The sequence below is a fragment of the Phacochoerus africanus genome, chromosome 2 (genome assembly GCF_016906955.1).
Source record: "Phacochoerus africanus isolate WHEZ1 chromosome 2, ROS_Pafr_v1, whole genome shotgun sequence".
NCBI classification, from domain to species: domain Eukaryota; kingdom Metazoa; phylum Chordata; class Mammalia; order Artiodactyla; family Suidae; genus Phacochoerus; species Phacochoerus africanus.
The window spans coordinates 190,975,878-190,997,802 of NC_062545.1; the positions used below are offsets into that span (position 1 = coordinate 190,975,878).

The 21,925-nt window shown below is 40.6% G+C and overlaps 1 protein-coding gene across 1 annotated transcript in view; it reads right to left on the bottom strand.

The window, feature by feature from the left end:
* The window catches only part of CCDC175 (coiled-coil domain containing 175), a 74,270-nt gene extending 54,161 nt beyond the window's left edge, over nucleotides 1–20,109 (bottom strand). The window contains exons 1-5 of the mRNA XM_047767459.1: nucleotides 19,818–20,109; nucleotides 18,028–18,113; nucleotides 15,795–15,906; nucleotides 11,001–11,136; nucleotides 8,174–8,402 (exon numbers count right to left, since the gene is read on the bottom strand). Of these exons, the coding sequence (XP_047623415.1) occupies nucleotides 8,174–8,402; nucleotides 11,001–11,136; nucleotides 15,795–15,906; nucleotides 18,028–18,113; nucleotides 19,818–19,983 (729 nt within the window). The 5' untranslated portion in view covers nucleotides 19,984–20,109. The remainder of the gene's footprint in view (nucleotides 1–8,173; nucleotides 8,403–11,000; nucleotides 11,137–15,794; nucleotides 15,907–18,027; nucleotides 18,114–19,817) is intronic.
* Between the last annotated feature and the right edge of the window lie 1,816 nt (nucleotides 20,110–21,925).

Sequence of the window (21,925 nt, forward strand, 5' to 3'; positions counted from 1 at the left end):
TCTGGAAATCTCCGCCCCTTTTCTAGAGCCCTGAGGACCTCTGCCTTCCACTTCTTAAAATTCCCTTACTGTTCTCCACTCAAGGGGAAGGTGGTTCTAGAGGACAAGCTCTCCCTTCTCCAGTTCTTGACCTGAGTGGAGTTTCTGATCTGCTATACTGAAACTGATTTGATTTGCAGCTCTAGGGAAAGAACCCATTGAGGGGTCACCGATCTGTTGGAGATAAATAGCAATTTTACTCAGTCACCTTATCTAAATCAAACACATTACAAACTGGTCTGGCAAAATGAATTATAAAGAACAAAGTAAATAAGAGAGTAGTAAGGCCTGAGAATACATATTTAACTCTGTATTAAAGAGTTATGAGAACACATATTTGGGTGGTTTCCAATTCACCCAAAGTGACTGCTCTGAATGAATGTGATCATTATCAATTACCTCTGCACTAGGGCACAGCTGCATTTGAATGAAACATGGTGATTAGCAAATGTTGTTGAAAATTGAAATTCTGTGCTCATACTTTGGCCTCAGCCTTCTGCCAACGTCTTAGGTCTTGCAATTGTAGAAATAGTGTTAGAAAAATCTGTTCTGTGTTAGGGGAGACCATATGGGTCAGTCGTAAACAGTTTTTCCTTTCTTAGCAGGTAAAGGGAATTAACAGGCTGTTAACTATGGCATATCACATGCATTTAGTGAACACTGGTAGTTGAACATTGGTGGTATATCCTGGCTGGTCTAGCCCACTGGCACAAGGCATTCCCTTAGGATCAGTATTGTTCCAGAGTGGGAAATGTCTTAACCTGGCTGGAGTGGACACAGCAAGAAGATTTCTGTGCTTGGTTGGGAAAGATTTTCTTCTTTCTACTTGAATAAGGAAGCATATCATGCAGCTGTCACTGGCAGCCATCTTGTGACGATGAGGGGAACCAGCCTTAGGATGAAAGGTGAAGGAGGGATGAGCCACTGCATTAACTACTCTTGGAATCTGCCCTACCTCAGGAATTGCAATTGTGTAAGGTAATAAAGGCCCTTACTATTTAAACTAGATTGAGTCAGAGCTTCTGCTATTTGCATCTGAAAGTATCCTAACTGGTGCCCTTTTCCAGAGAAATAGACCAGGGGTAGGCAAACTACTACATGTGGGCCAAATCCAGCCACTACCTCTTTGATTTAGTTGGTCCTTTTGGCTCTTCTGTGCTAAAATGGCAGAGTTGAGTAGTTACCATAGAGACTGTATATGGTCCACAAAGCCCAGCTACCCTCTGGCCCCTTTCAGAAAGAGTTTGTGGATCCCTGAGAAACACTATTCAAAAAAGGAAGGATAACCTATCACGTTCTCAAATTCCCAATCTGAAGCCCCTCTGGGCTTCCTTTCTTGAATTTAACATTTATATTAAAGAATAGAAGGAGTGGAGGTCTTAGCTTTAAGGCCTAAAATGAAGTTAGAAACTCAATCATTCAATAAAGTAATATTATAGAATGTTTCCCATGTGTGAGGTTTGCCAGGAACTGATCATGGTGCTAGGATTCAGCAATGAATAAAACAGACAAAATCCAATGCCTGGTAGAGCCTTTCTTCTGGTGGGCAAAGCTCAGATTCCATGCCACCAATGACCATTGCTTCAGCCCCAGGGGAAATAAGGAAAAGGGACATGGTTTCGTACTCCTCACCCCCACTGCCCTGCAAGCCATCCCTCAGCTGTGTCCATGAAGACACATCCCACATTTTTCCCCTATAACTTAAGTGATCCCCTCCAGCATGGGGGCTCCAGCTTGCTCAGAGAGAACAGTCCAGCAGAGGGCTGGAAATAGTGGGTGAAATGAAGTCCTTTCAGCATTATTGTGGGTAGAGAATGAAAATAAGAAAACCTCTTTTGGTCCTTGTTGCCCTGACACTATTTCATCGAGATAACAATAAATCCAAGTAGGTGTAACCCAGTAACGGGAGTCATGGATGTGAATTGACTCCATGACTTACAGCTAGCTTCATCCCCTGAAAAGGTCCAGGGAGCTCTGCTTTCATCAATTCTGTTTAGTGGCTGCAAACTGCCTGAGAGACTCCTTGTCAGCAACTTCACAAAGTGCCTGTTCTAAGGACAATTAGGGCTGAACCATCTGTACCCAAGAAAAATAAGCCACAGTTTTAGTGTAAAACTGTCTCTGAAGACATAGGTGCTCCAAGGGATAGAAACTCTTGGACCTGAGCGGAACTTATGAATAGTCTTATCATGAGACCAATCACCACAAGAACCAAATTGAGACAGGAAAGCCAGATGGCAGGCACAACCATTAAAAAAATGAGGAGGGGGACAAAGCCATTGAGAAACAGAATACAACAAAACTGATTAAAGCCACCGGGAGGCCCAAGACAGCAGAAGATTTGACTTCCAGTGGACCTCAAGCCTCATTATACATGCATTGCAATGCATCAGCAGCCAAGTGACACACCCACCAGTGCCATGGCAGTTCTGAGGCCCACCATAAAAGGTCAAAAAATGGGTGGTGCAGAGACGGGATTAAGATGGCAGAATAGAAGGACTGGAGCTCAACTTCTCTCCTAAAAAACAACAAAATTCACAACTAAAGACTGAGCAATCTCCACCCAAATGGACTGGAAACCCATACCCTACTCCAGAAGAAAAAGAGGAGGCCACATCCACAGGTAGGAGGGGTGATTTCGTGATACCCCATACCTCCCTGGTGGGAAGCTCCACAGACTGAAAACTAACTGGCTCACAGAGACTCACCTACAGGAGTGAGAGTTCTGAGCCCCACATCAAACCCTCATATGTGGGGATCTGGCACAGGGAGAAAGAGCCCCTGGAGCATCTGGCATTGAAGGCCAGTGGGGCTTGTGCACAGGAGCTCCACAGGACTGGGGGAAACGGAGACCCCATTCTTAAAAGGCGCACACAGACTTTCATGTGCACTAGGTCCCAGGGCAGAGCGAGGTCTCCACAGGAACCTAGGTCAAACCTGACTGCAGTTCTTGGAGGACATCATGGGAAAACAGGGGTGAATGTGGCTTGTTGTGAGGGAAGGACATTGAAGGCAAAGCTCTCAGGAATATTCAGCAGCAGTGCCTTTCTCTGGAGGTGGCCATTTTGGGAAAATCTGGCCCCACCCGTCAGTCAGTGCTGAGAAGCCCCAGGGCAAACAACAACCCAGGTGGGATCACAGCCCCACCCCTCAGTAAACAGGCCATCTAAAGAGCCTCAGGCACACAGCAGCCTCTAATCCCATCCAGAGACTAAGCCCCATCCACCAGAGGGATTAGAATCGGCTCCACCTACCAGGGGGCAGGCATCAGCCCCTCCCATCAGGAAGCCTACAGCAAGCCCTCCATACCAACTTCAGCCACAAGGGGGGCAGACACCAGAAGTAAGAGAGGCTATAGCTCTATTATCTATAAAAAGGTCACCACACCAAAAACCTATAAAAATGAAAAGGCAGAGAACTATAACTCAGATGAGGGAGAAAGGAAAAACCCCAGAAAATCAGCTAAGTGATGAGGAGGTTCTCAGCCTCCAGGAAAAAGCCTTCAGACTGTCAATGCTGAAGATGATGCAAGACATTGGAATAAACTGGAGGCAAAGATGGATAACTTACAGGAAACACTAACCAAAGAGATACAAGATATAAAACTTAAACAAGAAGAGATGCAAAATACAATAACTGAAATAAAAAACTCACTAGAAGCAGCTAACAGCAGAATACAGGAGGCAGAAGAACGAATAAGCGAGGTGGAGGACAGATTAGAAGAAATTACGGATGCAGAACAGAAAAGAGAAAAAAGATTGAAAACAAATGAAGAGAGTCTCAGAGAACTCTGGGACAACGTGAAACACACCAACATCCGTATTATAGGGGTGCCAGAAGGAGAAGAGAGAGAGAAGGAGACAGAAAAAATATTCCAAGAGATAATAGCCAAAAACTTCCCTAACATGGGAAAGGAACCACTCACTCAAATCCAGGAGGCACAACGAGTACCATATAAAATAAACCCAAGGAGGAACACACTGAGACACATATTAATCAAACTGACCAAAATTAAAGACAAAGAGAAAATCTTGAAAGCAGCTAGGGAAAAGAAACAAATAACATACAAGGGAACCCCAATAAGGTTATCGGCAGATTTTTCAGCAGAAACTCTGCAGGCCAGAAGGGAGTGGCATGATATACTCAATGTGATGAAAGGAAAAAACCTCCAACCAAGAATACTCTATCCAGCAAGGCTCTCATTCAGATATGAGGAGAAATAAAAACCTTCTCAGATAAGCAAAGGCTGAGAGAATTCAGCAACACTAAACCAGCCTTACAAAAAATACTAAAGGAACTTCTTTAGGCAGGAAAGAAAAGATCAGCAACAGGAAACAAAAATTCCACAAATGACAAGGCTCACCAGTAAAGGTACATATACAGTAAAGATATGAAATCATCCATGCACAATTATACCATCAAGATCAGAAATCATGAGAAGAGGTGGGTACAAATGTGGGACACTGGGGATTAACTTGCAATTAAGAGAACAACTTAAAACAATCTCATATACATATAGACTCTTACATCAAAACTTCAGAATAACTGCAAACCAAAAATCTACAATTGATACACAAACAAGGAATGTCTGGAGAAGAAATATATCTCATAGTAAATAAGTGCATAATCCACCATGAAGGGGGTCATTTGACATCATTCTTGGAATGCTGAAGTCTTCTTAGATCTGATTCTGATTTCCTCTCCATCAAAGAACCTATGATAATTATAATTAAATAATGCCACTGTACAATTAAATAATACAGTTCTACAATTGTATTATTAATAACCATTTCTCTCCATGGTACAATGTAAAGTCTATAATGTCTTGTTTATCACATCACCTAGAATGGTGTAATGCCTTTATTGAAGAATCAATGAGATGGAACAAATTGTGAGGACATAATTATATAGTTACACTGTTTTTTAACCAACTTATGCATTTTATATTTTACTTATTTTCAGAGGGTGTATTATTTTTGTTATGCTTACCAGTTAAGTTATTCTTTTGACTATGCTATATAAAATATTTAATGGTATATAAGGCTTTCTTCTTTATAAATTTTAGTTGCATAATATAACAACTTAATATAATGCTAATTTTTAAAGAAAAATTGAAATGTAATAGATAAAACTAAGTAGTAAAGATGAAAGCCATAAAATTGGGATAAAGTATAGAATAAATTTCCTATTTGTCTCAGCATATTTTCCATTCCACTTCTCCAGTGGGAGTCACTTAATCTGTTTCTTAAGATCCATGTTATAATAATCTGTGTGAATGTAATTGTGTGTAAATGTATGTATTTTATTCTGTAAAAAAAGAAAAAGAAGCTAAAAAAGAATATATATATGATACATATATCTGAATCACTTTACTGTATACGTGAAACTAACACAACATTGCAAAGCAACTACATTTCAATAAAAACTTAAAATTTTTAAAAATAAATAAATAAATAAATAAATTCTCATGAACCAAAAAAAAAAAAAAATGGGTGGTGTCCCAGTTCCTGGAAATTCCCACCCCTTCCCTAAAATGGAATATTCCTCCCACTTGCCAGCCTATGAATTTACCCAGCCCATTAAAAACTAGCCAACCCCATACCCTGAGGCCACTCTCACTTTCTGAGATGGTCCACATTCTGCCTAAGGAATGTGTGTCTCTCTAAATACGCTTGCTTTCACTTTATTTTGGCTCACTCTTGCATTCTTTCCTATAGAAGCCAAGGACCTTTACTTGACAGTCTGTCCTAGAGGCTTGCACCTCCTGGGAAGTGACATTTCTCTGTCCTGCATCAAAAGGTTGCTCACTGCCAGACTGTATTCCACTGTGGGTTTTTGTTTGTTTTTGTTTGTTTGTTTGGTGGTGCCTGGGGCATGCAGAAGTTCCAGGCCAGGAATCAAACCCAAGCTACAGCTGGGACAATCGCCTAATCCTTAACTGCTAGCCTGCCAGGAAACTCCACTACATTTTAATTAAGACTAAAGAAATCCAATTCAATAAACATTCTTTTCTTTTTTCTTTGCACACACACACACACACACACACACACACACACACACACACACACTGCACTCAATATGGCAGAGTTGCAAGCCAGATCCAATTGCCTGCATTATAGTGATCCCAGTTCTCATGATGGAGAGAGCAGCATCAGGAGCTCAGTGGCAATTCTCATCCTGGGCTAGGCCCGCAATGCTTGGGGGGAAAAGAAGGCTGTTGCTGGGAGCACCTAATGTGGAGACAGCCCTGCTTCTCCTGGGACAACTGAAGTAGCACAAAGAGGAATCGATCAGAAGCCATTCTGAGGGTGAATACTTAAGAATTCAGGATCCCTTGCTGACTCTCACAAAACTGCTGGTCTCAACATACCCTTCTCTGTTGGGGCTGGGGACAAAAAAAAAAATGTTGCCATTTCAGTAGACAACAAATGTTGCCCCCCATCAAACCATCAGCCACTGTGTAGCATTGGATGATATGCCCTGAGGGGAATTCAGGATGGAGAAAAACAGGATGCTGGCCCTAGATATTTAAGATGCATATCACCATTTGCAGCAACATAGATGGACCTAGAGATTATTATACTAAGTAAAGACAGAAAAAGACAAATATCATATGCGATCCCTTATACATAGAATCTAATAAAAATGATAGAAAAAAGTTATTCAAAAACCAGAAACAGAGTCAAATATTTCAAAAACAAACTTATGGTTACCAAAGAGGAAACATGAGGGGGAGGGATAAATTAGGAGTTTGGGATTAATATATACACATTACTATACATAAAATAGATAACTAACAAGGACCAACTGTATAGCACAGGGAAATCTACTCAATATTCTGTAATAACCTATGTGGGGAAAGAATCTGAAGAAAAAGAGATATATTTGTATATATAACTGAATCACCTTGCTATACTCCTGAAACTAACACAAAATCGTAGATCATCTATACTCCAATAAATTTTTTTTAAAAAGATGCATATCCAGAGTTCCCCATGTGGCACAATGGGATCAGCAGTGACTCTGTAGCCCCAATACAGGTTTGCTCCCCAGCCCAGTACACTGGTTATAGGAGCCACTGTTGCCACAGCTGAGGTGTAGGTATCGATTATGGCTCTGATCTGATCCCTGGCTCGGGAACTCCATATGCCCCAGGGAGGCCAAAGAAGAAAAAAAAAAAAAAAAGATGCATATCAAAGTAATGATTTCAATGAGCCCAGACTCTTACATCTTCTCATATGTAGAAAAGCAGTAAAATGTTAACTCGAGATGTCTTTTTTGTGATTAGCAATTTTGATGTTCAACTATATTTTTTTATCTCAGCAAAAACTTCTACATATCCTGGCTCCTCCTTTACCTTGTTGGAACAGTTCCTCAGAGCTGTCCCTTCAGGTCCTTAAATAAAATATAACTCACAACTTTTAGGTTATACTTTTTTTTTCCCTCAGTTGACAAGGCCCTTGGCTCTGCCTGCCCCTCTAAGGCTTTTCCCTCTTGGACTCCTTCAGCAGGAGGCACAAGTTCCAGCAGAGGTGAGCTCACTGATCCTATCTATAGAGACAGGGCCTCAGAACTGTCAAAGGCAGCCAAATGACACAGAAGCAAATGCCTAGTCCCTATAGGGCTGCATTTGAGCAAGGAGCCAGCCCAGAGTTACCATTCCTGTCACTCACATTCCTTCCCATGAACTGAGATGCTACTACACAATCAAATGACTTCCCCAAAGGGTACCAGTGTCCTTGAGTCTTTGTTCTATCCCTGTAGAAGATACCATGGGGAGCACAGGCTAGCTTTAAGGACAAATAAGTTATTTCCTATTTCCTGCCCTCAATTCTGTACAATTGTTTGTCTGTTTGTTTGTTTTAGAGCTGAACATGCAGCATATGGGAGTTCCCAGGAGAGGGGTCGAAACAAAGCTACAGCCGCTGGCCTACACCACAGCCAGGGCAACTCGGGACTGAGCTGTGTCTGCGACCTATAACACAGCTCATGGCAATGCTGGATCCCCGACTCACTGAGGGTGGCCAGGGATCAAACCTGCATCCTAATGGACACTTTGTCAGGTTCTCAACCCCCGAGCCACAACAGGAACTCCTGTAATTCTCTATTTTTAAAAATAAATCACGCCACTTACCTCTTGACTCAATTGTTTTTTTCTTTTCAAATATTCTGCTTTTTCTTTTTCCATTTGCTCCTCTACTTCTTGAAGATATAGTTTTTGCAACTCTAGTTCTTCCTTCTCTGAGTTAATTTGGGTATAAGTCTCATTGATGTAAACAGTGGTAGTAGCTTTTTCTTTCATGGCCTGGTTGAGTGACAGGACAATCTTCTCATGCTGCCTCGATAGCAACTCCTGCTGTTCACTACGAGAAAAAGAACCATTTATGGCATGAAAAGGGCTTTCAAAAGAGAAAATTTAAAGTCTGTTTGGTGAGACGAACCACCGTAAAGAAGGAAATTGGAAGGGATATTTATTTTAGCGTTTTATTTATAATTGTTTAACCTTGGTTGAGATGAAGGACACAAGGAAACACAAGTGTGAATCTTCCAACTGTTTACCACTGCAGGGGGGTCTTGTGGTCCTGCCTCACCTCACCTACCCTCACACACTAGGCGGTAACTATGGGCTATTTTGGTTTAAAGCACACAAGGATTCACAGTTTTAAACAGGTGAATGGAATCTGGCCAGTGTGATACATAGCATTGTCCCAGCTATCTTAACATCCTGAGATATGTGGTTAAGTCAAAGAATGAGAAACATCCCACCACCCCTCCAGCCACTTTCTGACATCACTGTCCTGCAGAGAGGGCCCAGGAGAAAACTAGTACTCCTCTGATGGACAGGAGGTGAGGAGGAGGGCTCTGAGTCTACACTTCTCAGAGTGTGCTTGAAATCTAATTTAAACCCTCTTATCTTCTCATAGCTGCAGCCAAATATGAGTTCAGGAGGAGACATGAACCTCACATATCCATTACTGGCCACATCTATTGGAAGAAGAGCCTATAAGATTGTAAGAAATATCTACCCCAGGGCTAACAAGAAAAGGTTTGAGGAGGCACCATTGGTGCTATTTCTATATTTTCCTTTTTTTCAAAGCACCTACAATGTAAAGACCTTTATCCTTGTACTAGACTCCAAGGCTAAACACTTTAATTCAGGGGGATTGTGTGCAAAGGCTCAGGAAAATAAAAACAGGTTGTTGGTAAGCTTATTTTCCAGAAGTCAACTCCACCACAGAAAGGCAATTAAAAGAAGCCTAGGCTAGATGGGATAAGATAATGGGTACTTTGTAGGTTTAGGAGAGGACGCTTTCTAAGAACGAAGCAAAATAAGGATCAAGTACACTTAAGGAAATAAAACAAAACAAGTCAAATTAATACATCTGACTAGGTGTATGTTGATGAGTTGGGAGAACTCTCAGAAACTGAACGTAGGATCCAAGGAAACCTCCCTCCCCCATTCCTAAACGACTTGCACATGTCTAGTGTCTGAGGACCACCTGTGGGCACCTTGATATACCTCTTTCTTTGAAAAATGGATACAACAAGTGACTTCAGCTTGCTATTGCTAGCCTATCAGGCAACCCACCTTATGTTTATATTTGGCTTTCCACAAAGATTTCTCTAGATCAGTGATTCTCAAAGAGTAGTCAGGACCAGTAGCATCAGCAACATCTAGGAACTTGTTAGAAACGCAAATTCTTATCCATATTCCCCAGACCTACTAAATCAGAAATCTGGGGTGGAAGTCTCAGTAATTTGTGCTTTAACAGGCATTCCAGGTGATGGTGATGTACACTCAGGTTTGAGAACTGCTGGTCTATAGAAGTGTGATAGTGCTGGCTAACTGATGTGAGTATTCCAACCTGGATGTTATCTTCCTGGTTATTTAGAAATTGATAGTTTTTATAGTGGTCTCTGGTGATTGAGGCTAGCACACACCATGCACAAATCTGCAGTGTGAGTCCCCAACAGGAGTTAGGGTATGCAGTCTCTCAAATGTAGGCAATCACAAACTTTTCCATGGAGCATCTCCCAGAATAGGTGTTCTGAGGGCCTACTTTGGGAAACTGTCCCTGGGCCTTGAGGTTCCCATGTAATAAATAATGACGCTTTGATATTCTGTGCACCAAGTAGCCTTCTGATTATTTTAGCTTCCCAATATACATTTTTTTAACTATGAGTGCTCTTTCAGTATTTTTTACTCTAACAAACTCTAGACATTTATACCTCAGTCTTGCAAATCTACTCGTAGTGCTGAGTTATTCTTCAAGGTTTTTGGTGTTTCCCCCCCCCCACTCCCCAGAATATATATCTTCCTCCTGGGTAAATCAAGATTTGCAATCCCCATTTTGATTTACAGAGGGAGCAAATGAGGCCCATCCCACAGGGGAAGTGCTGGCAACACAACTGAGGAATAAAGAAAAGAAATTAACAGGTAAGCAGCTCTCATTTAATCACAGATAAAATCTAGAAACAATCCCATCCTCAGCCCTCCAGTAGACTATGACTGAATGTATTTAAGGACCTAAACTAGCTACAATATATCTGTTGATATTATACATGCAAATATACTACCCAGCAAGATTTCTCACTTTGGTGGTTGAGGTTTGTAAACTTGATTTCACTAAAAATGAAATGAAAACCACTATGTGCTTCTACTTTTGGAGATAGGGTGCAAGGCAGTGTGTGATTTGCCCACAGTTGCTGCTAGCAAGCTGAATTATCTGAAATTTTACAGGTCTCCTGGCTGCAGTGGTTGAAAATTGACTGCTCTCTTCCCAGCTCTCTGCAGCCACCGCACACCCCTCATCAGCCCAGGTCATCTTCTGTAGGTGACCTCCACCTCCTAATTCGCCCTGCACCAGTTCAGACCAGAGGACAAACCCCTTAGGAGAAGTTTTCCACTTCGACTCCAGATACTGACTCCCTCAAGTACTAAACAAACAAAAAATACCTACCCCAGAGTTGTATTCATCTTTTTCAGATCGAGTATTTTCTTCTTCCAAAACTCTATTTCATTATTTATCCTGGTAATTTTCAAGTGTAATTGATTTATCTCAAAAAGATTTAATCTTCGAGCATCCCTGACACATTCTTAAAAGTAAATGGAAGAAATGTTACTCAATTATGTGAGAAACAGCACAATTGTAGCTACTGACTTTTCAAATGATAGATTTTGTCTTTTTTTTTTTTTTTTTTTTTTTTTTTTGCCTTTTTGCCATTTCTTGGGCCGCTCCTTCGGCATATGGAGGTTCCCAGGCTAGGGCTCTAATTGGAGCTGTAGCCACCGGCCTACGCCAGAGCCATAGCACCGCGGGATCTGAGCCGAGTTTGCGACCTACACCACAGCTCATGGCAACGCCGGATCCTTAACCCACTGAGCAAGGCTAGGGATTGAACCTGCAACCTAATAATTCCTAGTTGGATTCGTTAACCACTGAGCCACGACAGGAACTCCATAAATTTTGTCTTTCTTTGAAATACTCTTCTGATCATGTTCCTGTACCAGACACCTCTTATGCCTTTGGATCCTCTCAGTCTTACCTATCAGTTAGTTCCCTTATTTTAGCTACTGCTACGGTCAGTGACCAGCTTTCAATGAGCTCTGAAAAACTTCCTACTAGTGCAGTCTGATTCTTATCTGTCCTATACACTTCTCTCCTATCTAGGACTTCCATATGGCCTTTACTGTGGGACTTCCTAGACACCCCTACCCCCACCCATGCACATGTAACCCAAAGTTTAGGAGGTATGCAAGCAGTGAACCAATGGCAGACAGAAGCCAGTGCCTGGGTGTTCCTGAAAAGAGGTGACCCTGTGTCCTGGGAGCATATTCTCATACCTAACTAGTTCCCATTAGTGGCAATGAACATCACATTGCACTTCATATTAGCTCTCCCTTCTCCCTGCTTTTGTTCCTTATCCCATCCTCCTCCTCTTTGGATCGTACTTCCTGATAAAATAACAGTGCAAAAGCCATTGCTTCTGGCTCTGCTTTCTGGGGAACTCTGCCTGTTAAACAATGAATTATTCACTAGTAAATAATAAATCAGTGTATTCACATAAGACTTCAGAGGATTACCTAAGTGCTTGATAGATAGATGGTAAAAATGCATGAATTTTTAAACACTGCTGCTTTTAAAAGGGTACTGAGCTAGTTATTTCTACACAACAAATTCCCTGAAAACTGCCCGATAGCTCCCCTGAGAGAGCTAGGTTATTTTTTGTAGGCTACTAGTTAAATTACTCATGGCAGCAGGGTTTCTTAAACTTTATGTCTTGAATATGCATATGCATCTCCTGGAGATATGGCTGAACTACAGACTTTGACATAGTAGATCTGAGGTAGACCAAGAAAGTCTGCATTTTGTAACAAGCTCTCAGGTGATGCTGATGCTACCCATCCAAGGACAATACTTATAGTTGAAAAGCTTTATAACATAAGGCCTATTAAATTTACTTGGTTAAATATTCAGTATGTATCAAGTCTTTATGGATCTTATAAGCGAGCATGGCATTTATTTTTCCTTCCAAAATATTTCTCCTGCTTAAAATAACCCAATCTAGACAGTAAAGAAAAGCAACCAAAGAAAACAAAACTACTCTTAATTCTGCCTGAGCACAGACCCTTTTAAGTCTTATTTTTTCTCTGCATGTGGGAGTTTGTTGTGTATTCCCTGCCAAACTACACTAACACTGTGGATATTGTTTTATAATTGATTATATCACTCAGAGTTTAATTGGGAGATAGAAATCTTATAGTAAATTGGATGGGGGAAATTTTAATATAAAGAATTCTTATCTGGAGTTCCTGTTGTGGTTCAGAAGTAGAAAACCCTACTACTATCCATAAGGACGTGGGTTGGATCTCCGCTCTCTTCTCAGCTTTCTGCAAGCACCACACATCCCTCATCAGCCCACATCATCTTCTGTAAGTGACCTCCACCCCCTAACTCGCCCTGCACCAGTTCAGACCAGAGGACAAACCCCTTAGGAAAAGTTTCCCACCTCAGCTCTGGATCCTGACTCTCTCACTTAGTGGGTTAAGAATCCAATGTTGCCATGAGCTGTGGTGTAGGTTACAGACATGGCTCGGATCTGGTGTTGATGTTGCTATGGTATAGGCTGGCAGCTGCAGCTTTAATTTGACCCCTAGCTTGGGAACTTACATACACCGTGAGTGCGGCCCTAAAAAGATTTTTAAAAATAAATGGGAAAAAATAATTATTATCTGTAACAGAGGGTTAGAGTAATGAGGGAATGAATAGTAAGAAAGTAAACAAAGCTCTAAAGAATTCAGGAATACCAGGCATAAGGAGCAGCACTATCTTGAGGGTTGAGAGAGAGTGCCTTCTAGGAAGGGGCACCTCCAGACCTGAGATCGAGACCTCATTGGAGAGGGCTGTGGCTCACTGGATGGCAAAGAAGTGCATGAAATGCTAGGCTGGCAGAATTTATTAAAAATAGGCTTCTGGGGGTCTTGGGGTGAAGGGCTGTCCACAGGGAATTGCTGTACTTCCGAATTCATTGGAAAACCATGGAGGTTGTTCACAGGAAGGTGCCTCATGGTAGCAATCTATCATGAAGCTGCCCAAGGGGTATTTAAGGAAGCTGCTTGGTGCGAGGGCTGCTGCACACTGCTGGGAGAAGCTACCTGTACTGCAAGATTTGGCCAGGTTGAGCACCAGAACGGGAGGAGGACCCGTTTCCTCCAGTGTCCCTCCAGTGCTCTCTACTGACAAAGCTTAACACTGTGCCAGCAGACAAAGGGGAAAATTCACAGGGCTCAGCTCCCTTATGACAGAAGAGAAAATGAAGGAAGATTTGGAGCTATGAGGCAATAAATGGATCACTGGAACATCTACTTTAAAAATAATTTTTAGAGTTCCCTAATGGCCTGGTAGTTAAGGATCCAGCATTGTCACTGCTGCGGCTCTGGTCTGATTCTCTGGTCTGGACAATTCTGCATGTCATGTGTGCAGCCAAAAAAAAAAAAAAATCATTTATTTATTTATTTAGACTACAGTTTTAGGTTGGGCTTCCTGGGAAACAAATTTTAAAATTTGTGTGTGGAGCTCTTAGGAACAGCTCCTCTGAGGAAATAAGGGTTGGGCAAGGGTTAGGGGTTTGAATGATGATGAGCTTTGCAGTTGTGATGTTGTTCTACATTGAGCGAGGGAGACAGACCCTTGTATCTCTTGGTGAGCAATCATTGAATATGGGTGGCACTTGGGAAAAGACTAGAACCTGGAAAGAAGCCTGTCCCTTTTGTCTAGGGCAATTCCTGCAGGGCAACTGAGCTGTGTGCCTCCATCAACACTCCTCGCCACTAGGAAAATAAAGCTGGAGCCTTAACTTAAACCAAATAGAAAATTTAACTCAAAATAGATCAAAGATCTAAATGTAAGAGACAAAACTAAAAAATCCTTAGAAGAAAGCATAGGGGAAATCTTTACAACATTGAATTTACACATGATTTCTTGGATATGACACCAAAAGCATAGGCAAAAAATGAAAATAAAAGCTAGACTATACCAAAATTCAAACTTTTGAGGTGCATCAAAAGTCATTATTTTAAAAAATCAACTGAAAAAAATAACATAAGTCATTACTAACGAGAGTGATAAGGCAACTCATCGAATGGGACAAAATATCTGCAAATCATATACCTAATAAGGAGTTAACATTCAGAATATATAAAGAATTCCCACAGCTCAACAACAACCTGATTAAAAGATGGACAAAGGACCCAAACAGACATTTCTCTAAAGAAGATATACCAATGGCCAATAAGCACATGAAAAGATGTCCAACATCACTAACTATTAGGGAAGTGCACATCAAAACCACAACAAGATACCAATTCATATCCATTAGGATGACTTTTATTAAAACAAAACAAAACAAAACAAAACAGAAAATAGCAAGTGCTGGAAAGAATGTGGAGAAATTGGAATGCTTATGCATTGCACAAGGAAAGGTAAAATGGTACAGCCACTGTGGAAAACATTGTGGCAGCTTCTCAAAAAATTAAACATAACCTTACCATGTCACCATATACTTCAGCAATTCTTTTCATTTATACTTAGAAGTATTGGAAGCAGAGACTTGAATAGATATTTGCACATCCATGTTTGTAATAGCATTATTACCTATTTATATTATTGTTATTATTATTATTTTGTAATAGCATTATTTACAAGAGCCAAAAGATGGAAACAATGCAAGAGTCCGTTGATAGATGAATGGATAAATAAAACATGTTATGCACATACAAGGGAATATTGTTCTGCCTTAAAAAGAAAGGAAATTCTGCCACATGCTACAACATGGATGAACCTTAAAGATGTGCCAAGTGAAATAAGCCAGTCACAAAAGAACGAATATTGTGTGATTCCACTTACAAGAGGTACCTATGGTAGCCAAACTCATAGAGAAATTAGAATGGTTAAGGTCAGTCAAGCTGCCTAACTTATTTGGATATATATCAATTTGGAATGAGCTGATCTATATATCTTTAGCCCATCTATGGATAATTACATCAATTCGTCTTTTATATATACATATATATATATATTATGTCCACTAAAAATTAAAGGAAAATTATTATGTATCTCACTGTATTTGTGTTGTATACTCTTTCTAGATATTTTTTATATGAAATAACTATTAAACTAATCTCATTACAAGTACTGCAGTCTATTTTCTTATAAGATAAACTAAATTTCTACAGTTGATAACCTTAAAAGTACCTTCCAATTCTCTGCTAACACTATTGGGAATAGTTTCCAATAGAAAATACAGTCTGCTGAGTTCCATGCTTTCAATTTCCAGAAGATCAATTGTGGTTTTTCTCATTTCTTCCTGAAAATGTAAATTACATATTTAAACAGTTAAGACATTAAAATAATAAGACTGATTTTCTAAACAATGCCTTGTAAATATTTTAAAAGATCTAAATCTGATTTTCAGAAAATACCTTTTGCTAGTATTTTTATTTGGAATAGAAAGTGGGAAAAATCACTTCTCAAATCAGTTTTTAAAGTGTCATTGTTAATTTATCTTTTAATACCTGCTGATTTTCTTCTATTCAGAAATTATCTTTCCCTATGTGTATGTGTTCCTGTATGTAGTTTCAATCAATTTAAAAGTAAAGACTCCAAAAAAAAGGAGACATTGAGAAAGAAAACTACTTAATTAAAAAATGGAAAATGCCTATAAAAGTATGATTAGGTGTAAAAACAACAATGGTTTTCTTATACATATCTAAAAGTCCAAACAAATAGGTAGGGATATATATATATATATGGATATTTTAAAAAAGTAAAAAACATTAAAAAATCTGATAGTGGAAAAAATAGATAAAACATCTTTTAAACAAATTTGTTGTAATGGCTATACAACGGCTATAGTTATTTTGTGACCTAAGAAATTGCCATTATATTTTCTGAATAATAAAAAAGCAGGCTGCATAATTTTATGTCTAGTATGATCACTTTCCTATAAAAAATAAAATTTAATACATGCATTATCTATATCCTGAAACTAGGAAAGATATTCATTAAAGAATTAATCGTGATTATTTTAGGGTAGGATCATAGTGATTTTTACTATAATCCTTTTGCTTGTCTATTGTTTCCCTAAATTTTCCAGCACAAACACAAATGCTTTTATAATAATGAAAATGTGTTACTTTAAAAAAAAATGGGAGGACTCTATTTAAGTGATTTCACAGCTTGGATATTAAATGGAGACATAGTAGATACTTTAATAAGCCACAGTAAATATTTTGACCCCTTCAAGTCCTGGAGAAAGACATAACTACAAGAACAAATCAGAAAAGGTTTCCACAGGGCCATAGTAAGTACAACACACACCAACTCCCAGGGTTTATATATATGTACTTAAACCAGCTGGGCTTATAAAGTCCAATTCTGTAGTATACATGCACAACTACATATATTTACATAAAATTAAAAATATAATTATGAAGTAATGAGATTAACTTTTCTCAGTAGTCTGTAGATTCAAGCTCATTTACTTTACAGCTTTATTTCTACACTTTCAGATATTTGATATGTAGTAGATTCTTATTATTTTTAAATCAAATAAAGAGATGTCACTATTCAGACCCTGTTGGGGAAGCATTGTAAACACCATCTAGAGCCAAAGAGAGATATGTTGGTAACATTTCAAAAGAAATTCTTTAAATATCTTTGATGGAGCCAAGGTATAATTGAAAGGTCCTTGTTTGTTTTCACTGAAAAATCACTGTCTACTTCAAGGGAGTAGCTGCCAAATACTCTTTCAGCAGTTTCGTATGGAATTGCTTACAGAGACCTGAGAAAAGTGGCACATGTGTGCCATTTATCCTAGAGGTTGTTTGCTGTTTTTAAGCAATGCTCACATATTGATGTCACAAACCTTTGCCCATGTGGTCCACCCCTTAACTGAGCTCTGCTATCACCAGGGTCTCTTCACCTGAGCAGTCTTTTTTTCTTTTTTGTCTTTTTGCCATTTCTTGGACGGCTCCCACGGCATATGGAGGTTCCCAGGCTAGGGGTCGAATCTGAGCTGAGCTACCAGCCTATGCCAGAGCCACAGCAACGCGGGATCCGAGCTGCGTCTGTGACCCACACCACAGCTCAAGGCAACGCTGGATCATTAACCCACTGAGCAAGGGCAGGGATCGAACCCGCAACCTCATGGTTCCTAGTCGGATTCGTTAACCACTGTGCCACGATGGGAACTCCCACCTGAGCAGTCTTGCCCTCATTCATAGCACAGGTCCTTAACTCAGTGCCTGGCATGGGCAGCAATCCACAGGTGCAAATGCTTAATAAACTGAGGGAAATTTTCATTCGGGGCAAATATTTTCCCTATTCATCTACTGAAGTACCTTGAACAGAATTGGTGCTAAATTAAGGTTTGATGAAGAAACAAGCAGAAGATTGAAAAAAGTAGCACTTATGGATAATACAATACCAATTTCTTAACAGCGATAGCAACATCCTTAAGAAAGGTCTTAGCTTCTTCGTCGCATTTAAAATAGTCACTTTGCAGCGATTGTTCTAGAAAAAATTAGAAAATTAAACCCCTTATTTATCTGTTCAAATCCTATTTAACCCTTTTAGTTCAAATGCTTACTCAGCTGAAAATTACATCTCTCTCTGAATTTCTATAGTACATGATATTTCTCTGTTTATAGTGTTCTTATTTAGATATATACTTTACGCTTCTTGAATACAAACTCCTCTGAAGATTCCATCTTTGTATCACTCATGGTAGAAAGAAGGAATCTGTATAGGATAGCACAAAAAGAATTCAATAGATTTATGAAAAGGATAAAGACAACATGCCTATGATACAGGTTTAAGAAGGTTTTCATACACATAAACATATATATGCACACACACACACACACGTATACATATATCCTAAATGTACTATTTTTGAAAAAAGCAGTTTTTTTAATTCTTTATAAATCCATTATGTCATTTTCACTTCTGTGCCAATATTTTAATCATGGAATGAGAATATATATTTGTAAAACTGGTAGATCTGAGGTAGGCAGAGTTTCTAACCCTTTTCATTCATTGACATATGAAAGATACTGCCTTTTCTCTCCCACACTGTTAAGTCCACAGCACATGATAAGACAGGTTTGGGAAATATCGGCAAAGGTAAGGAAGACAAGACACATGCAGAATGGAAAGAAAGAAGGAAAAAGAAAAGATGAAGAGAAGAGTGAACAGAGGAAGCTTCACTCACCTTGGCTTTTTCACCATTGTACTCTGCAGATTCTGTCTAAATGGATTTGGGGCCTGCCTGCTCATGTGTGCGATGAGTTTGATGTGCTCAGTGTTTTACATGTATGTATAATCTAAGCTAATTCTTATAACCTCATGATGATTCTCATTACACAGATGAGAAATTTAAGACTTGAGGTTATGTCATGTGCTTAGGGTCACTGAGTCGACCACTGATAGAGTTTGGATTCAGAACCAAGTGCTTTGACTCCAGAGGCTATGCTCTTAGTGGCCATCCTCACCTTTCAGAAGAGTTAATAGCAATTTCCGCCTTCGGTTTCAGGGAATGTGGATTCTCTTAATGAACTAAGCTCACAACCCAAGTGGAAATTAGTTACCAAGTTTCTAAGCAGGTGTTTATTAGGAAGGGACAGGCATTGGCTGCTGTCTCCTTTCTTCTATGAAGTGAGTGAGCCCAAGTGTGTTCCCACTAGCAAATGGGCTGAAGAGTTACATGTTTTATAACTCACACTCAGGGAAAGAAAGCATGATGGGTCCAGAAATTATTAGCAGGAAAAGGGTCCAGAAATTATTCGCAGAAAAAGTTATTTATGCCTAATGCACAAGTCCTTGCCTAACGCGGTAGGAGATTCTTCACCATCCCTTTCTTATTTACCCGTTAAACCCGCCCGTTTGCCATGGTAAAGTGTTAGAGGAAATGAACTCGTAAAGAAAAGGGAAGAAGGGGCAAGCTACAATTCAGTGTATAATCTAAATGCAGGTGGGCACTCCAGTCACAGGCAAATGGCAGGGGCCTGGGAGTCCAGGATTTGTCTGGGACTTGCCAGCTACTAGTGAGAGCTGGCCCAAGTCACAGAGCTGAGCTCTGGGTCCCATACCGCTGCCCCTCTCTCCCACAAAGAGCTGGAGAAGGTTCTGGGAAGAGAGTCCCCACAAGGGTTCCCACTGAGTGCTGCCTGGGCGCCACCTCTGAGAAGTCCTTCCGGGAACCTACAGGCCTCTCACCCACAACAAAGAGCTGCTCCAGCGCGGCAGCAGCGACTGAGCATCCCAGCGTGGAGGGAAAGGTGCATAACTCCAGGGAGGGGCCAGTGGAGACAGTGGCTGCTGCCTTTAGTGCCTTCTCGCTGCCGCCAAACCCCAGCTCTGGGGACCAGGAGCTCAGAGCCATCTTGCTGCTCCTGCGTGGCGCCTCCTGGGCGGTGGGAAGGACTGCCAGTTGCCAGGGGCAACAAGGACGCCTCGGAAGCAGCGGAGGCTGCGCACCAGCTCGAGGCTCTCACCTGGGGTGGGTACCTCGCCGGTTCTCTAACTTTATCCACAATAATTGAGCGATCTTGTAAGGATGAGACCCTCTTTAGCTGTCCTTTCCTTCTTCCATTTCCATTTCTTTAGCTCACGCCTTCTACTCAAACACCTGCACACTTGAACCAGAGGAATCATATTAATGATCACCTTTGAAAGCATTTCTGTGTTAGATACTATAGGAGGAGCTTTAGGTGCAGCTCCCTTAATGTTCACAATGTCTTTATCAGGAAAGTTCTTTTATTATCTACATTTTTACAGACTAGGAAACTAAGGCAGGGATGATTAAGTGAATTGCCCAGGGTCACAAGGGGATAAACTGGGGTTTAAAGCAAAGTGTGTACAGATCTTTCCACTATGCTACAAAACCTGTCTCTGTAGTCTAGAACTTTCCCTGCATAGTTTCTACCACTGAGCATATTTTACCTTGAATCAGTGATCTTCTGCCTTCTCATTACGCAGTAAGCTTTTTGAAGACTAGGACATTATTTTTCTCTGTGTCTCCAAAAATCAGGCCCACATGAGGCTCAGATTGAGTATAACTCTTAGTTCCCCTTTTTGCTGGTCGGTTAGAGAGCAGCAAAGATGATTTAACCCCCCTCCTTCTTAAGTTTTTTTTAACGATGGCAAAATTGAAATCAGAGTGAAAGTAACAATGACAATAGCTATATTTGTTGGATGGATCTATGTTCCAGGCACTGTTCTAAATTCTCTATCTACCATAACCTATTTTGCCCTCATAACAATCCTTTGAGGTAGGTTTTATTGCCCACTTTGCATATGAGAACACCTAGCCTAGGCCCTGAATCACTATGCTATACAGCCTTGGAGAGGACATAGCACATCAACAACAGAACTAGCTCTAGAATCCAGAACTCCTTCCTCCAGGGAGAACCATATGCTGGCAATGAACACTCTCCTAGGCCCCCTCTTTTGCAAGATTTGGCATCAGATCTGTCCCAGCCCTTCTGTGCTCTCCTCTGAGCAGCAGGGGCAGGTGCCTAGCAACTTCATGTCTCAAACACCCTCGTCTCCTGGTTGGAGATGCTAGAGGGAGATTAGCTGGCAAAGAAGCCATTCCTGGAGTGGCAGTTTCAGTTGACTGTACACCCCAGCAGTTTGAGAGGCTCCAGAGGTGGCAGGGGTGGGAATCAGGCCTCCAGCAGTCTCCAGCTCTTTATCAGTCACTGCAGGCACATGGGCATGGTACTGGTTTGTGGCAGCTTTCTGGTCTCTGGGATCTTCTTTAAGTAACTTCCTTTTGGTTTCTGCAGCCCTTGTAGAATATTTCCTGTGATAAATACCTCTCTTCTTGGACTATCTGGACTGGACTACTTTAAGCCAACCTTTATGCTGTCACTAGAATATTCTTCCCATTCATCACCTCACTTGGATCACGTTGCTCTCTATTGTCTATGAATGAGGCCAGTCCCTAAGGGGACATTGCATGTTTACCTTTATAATTAGAAAAGAAAGTAAAGCTACAAAAAAAACCCCTAAAAATAAATACACAAACCTAAAATAATTGAGCTTATTAAAAAAGCTTTCTGGAGTTCCCATCTTGGCTCAGTGAAAATAAATCTGACTAGGAACCATGAGGTTTCAGGTTCAATCCCTGAAACCTCAGTGGGTTAGGGATCCAGGTTTGCTGTGAGCTGTGGTGTAGGTCACAGATGCGGCTCAGATCTGGCATTGCTGTGGCTCTGGTGTAGGCCAGCAGCAACAGCTCCGATTAGACCCCTAGCCTGGGAACCTCCATATGCCGTGGGTGCAGTCCTAAAAAACAAAACAAAACAAAACAAAAACAA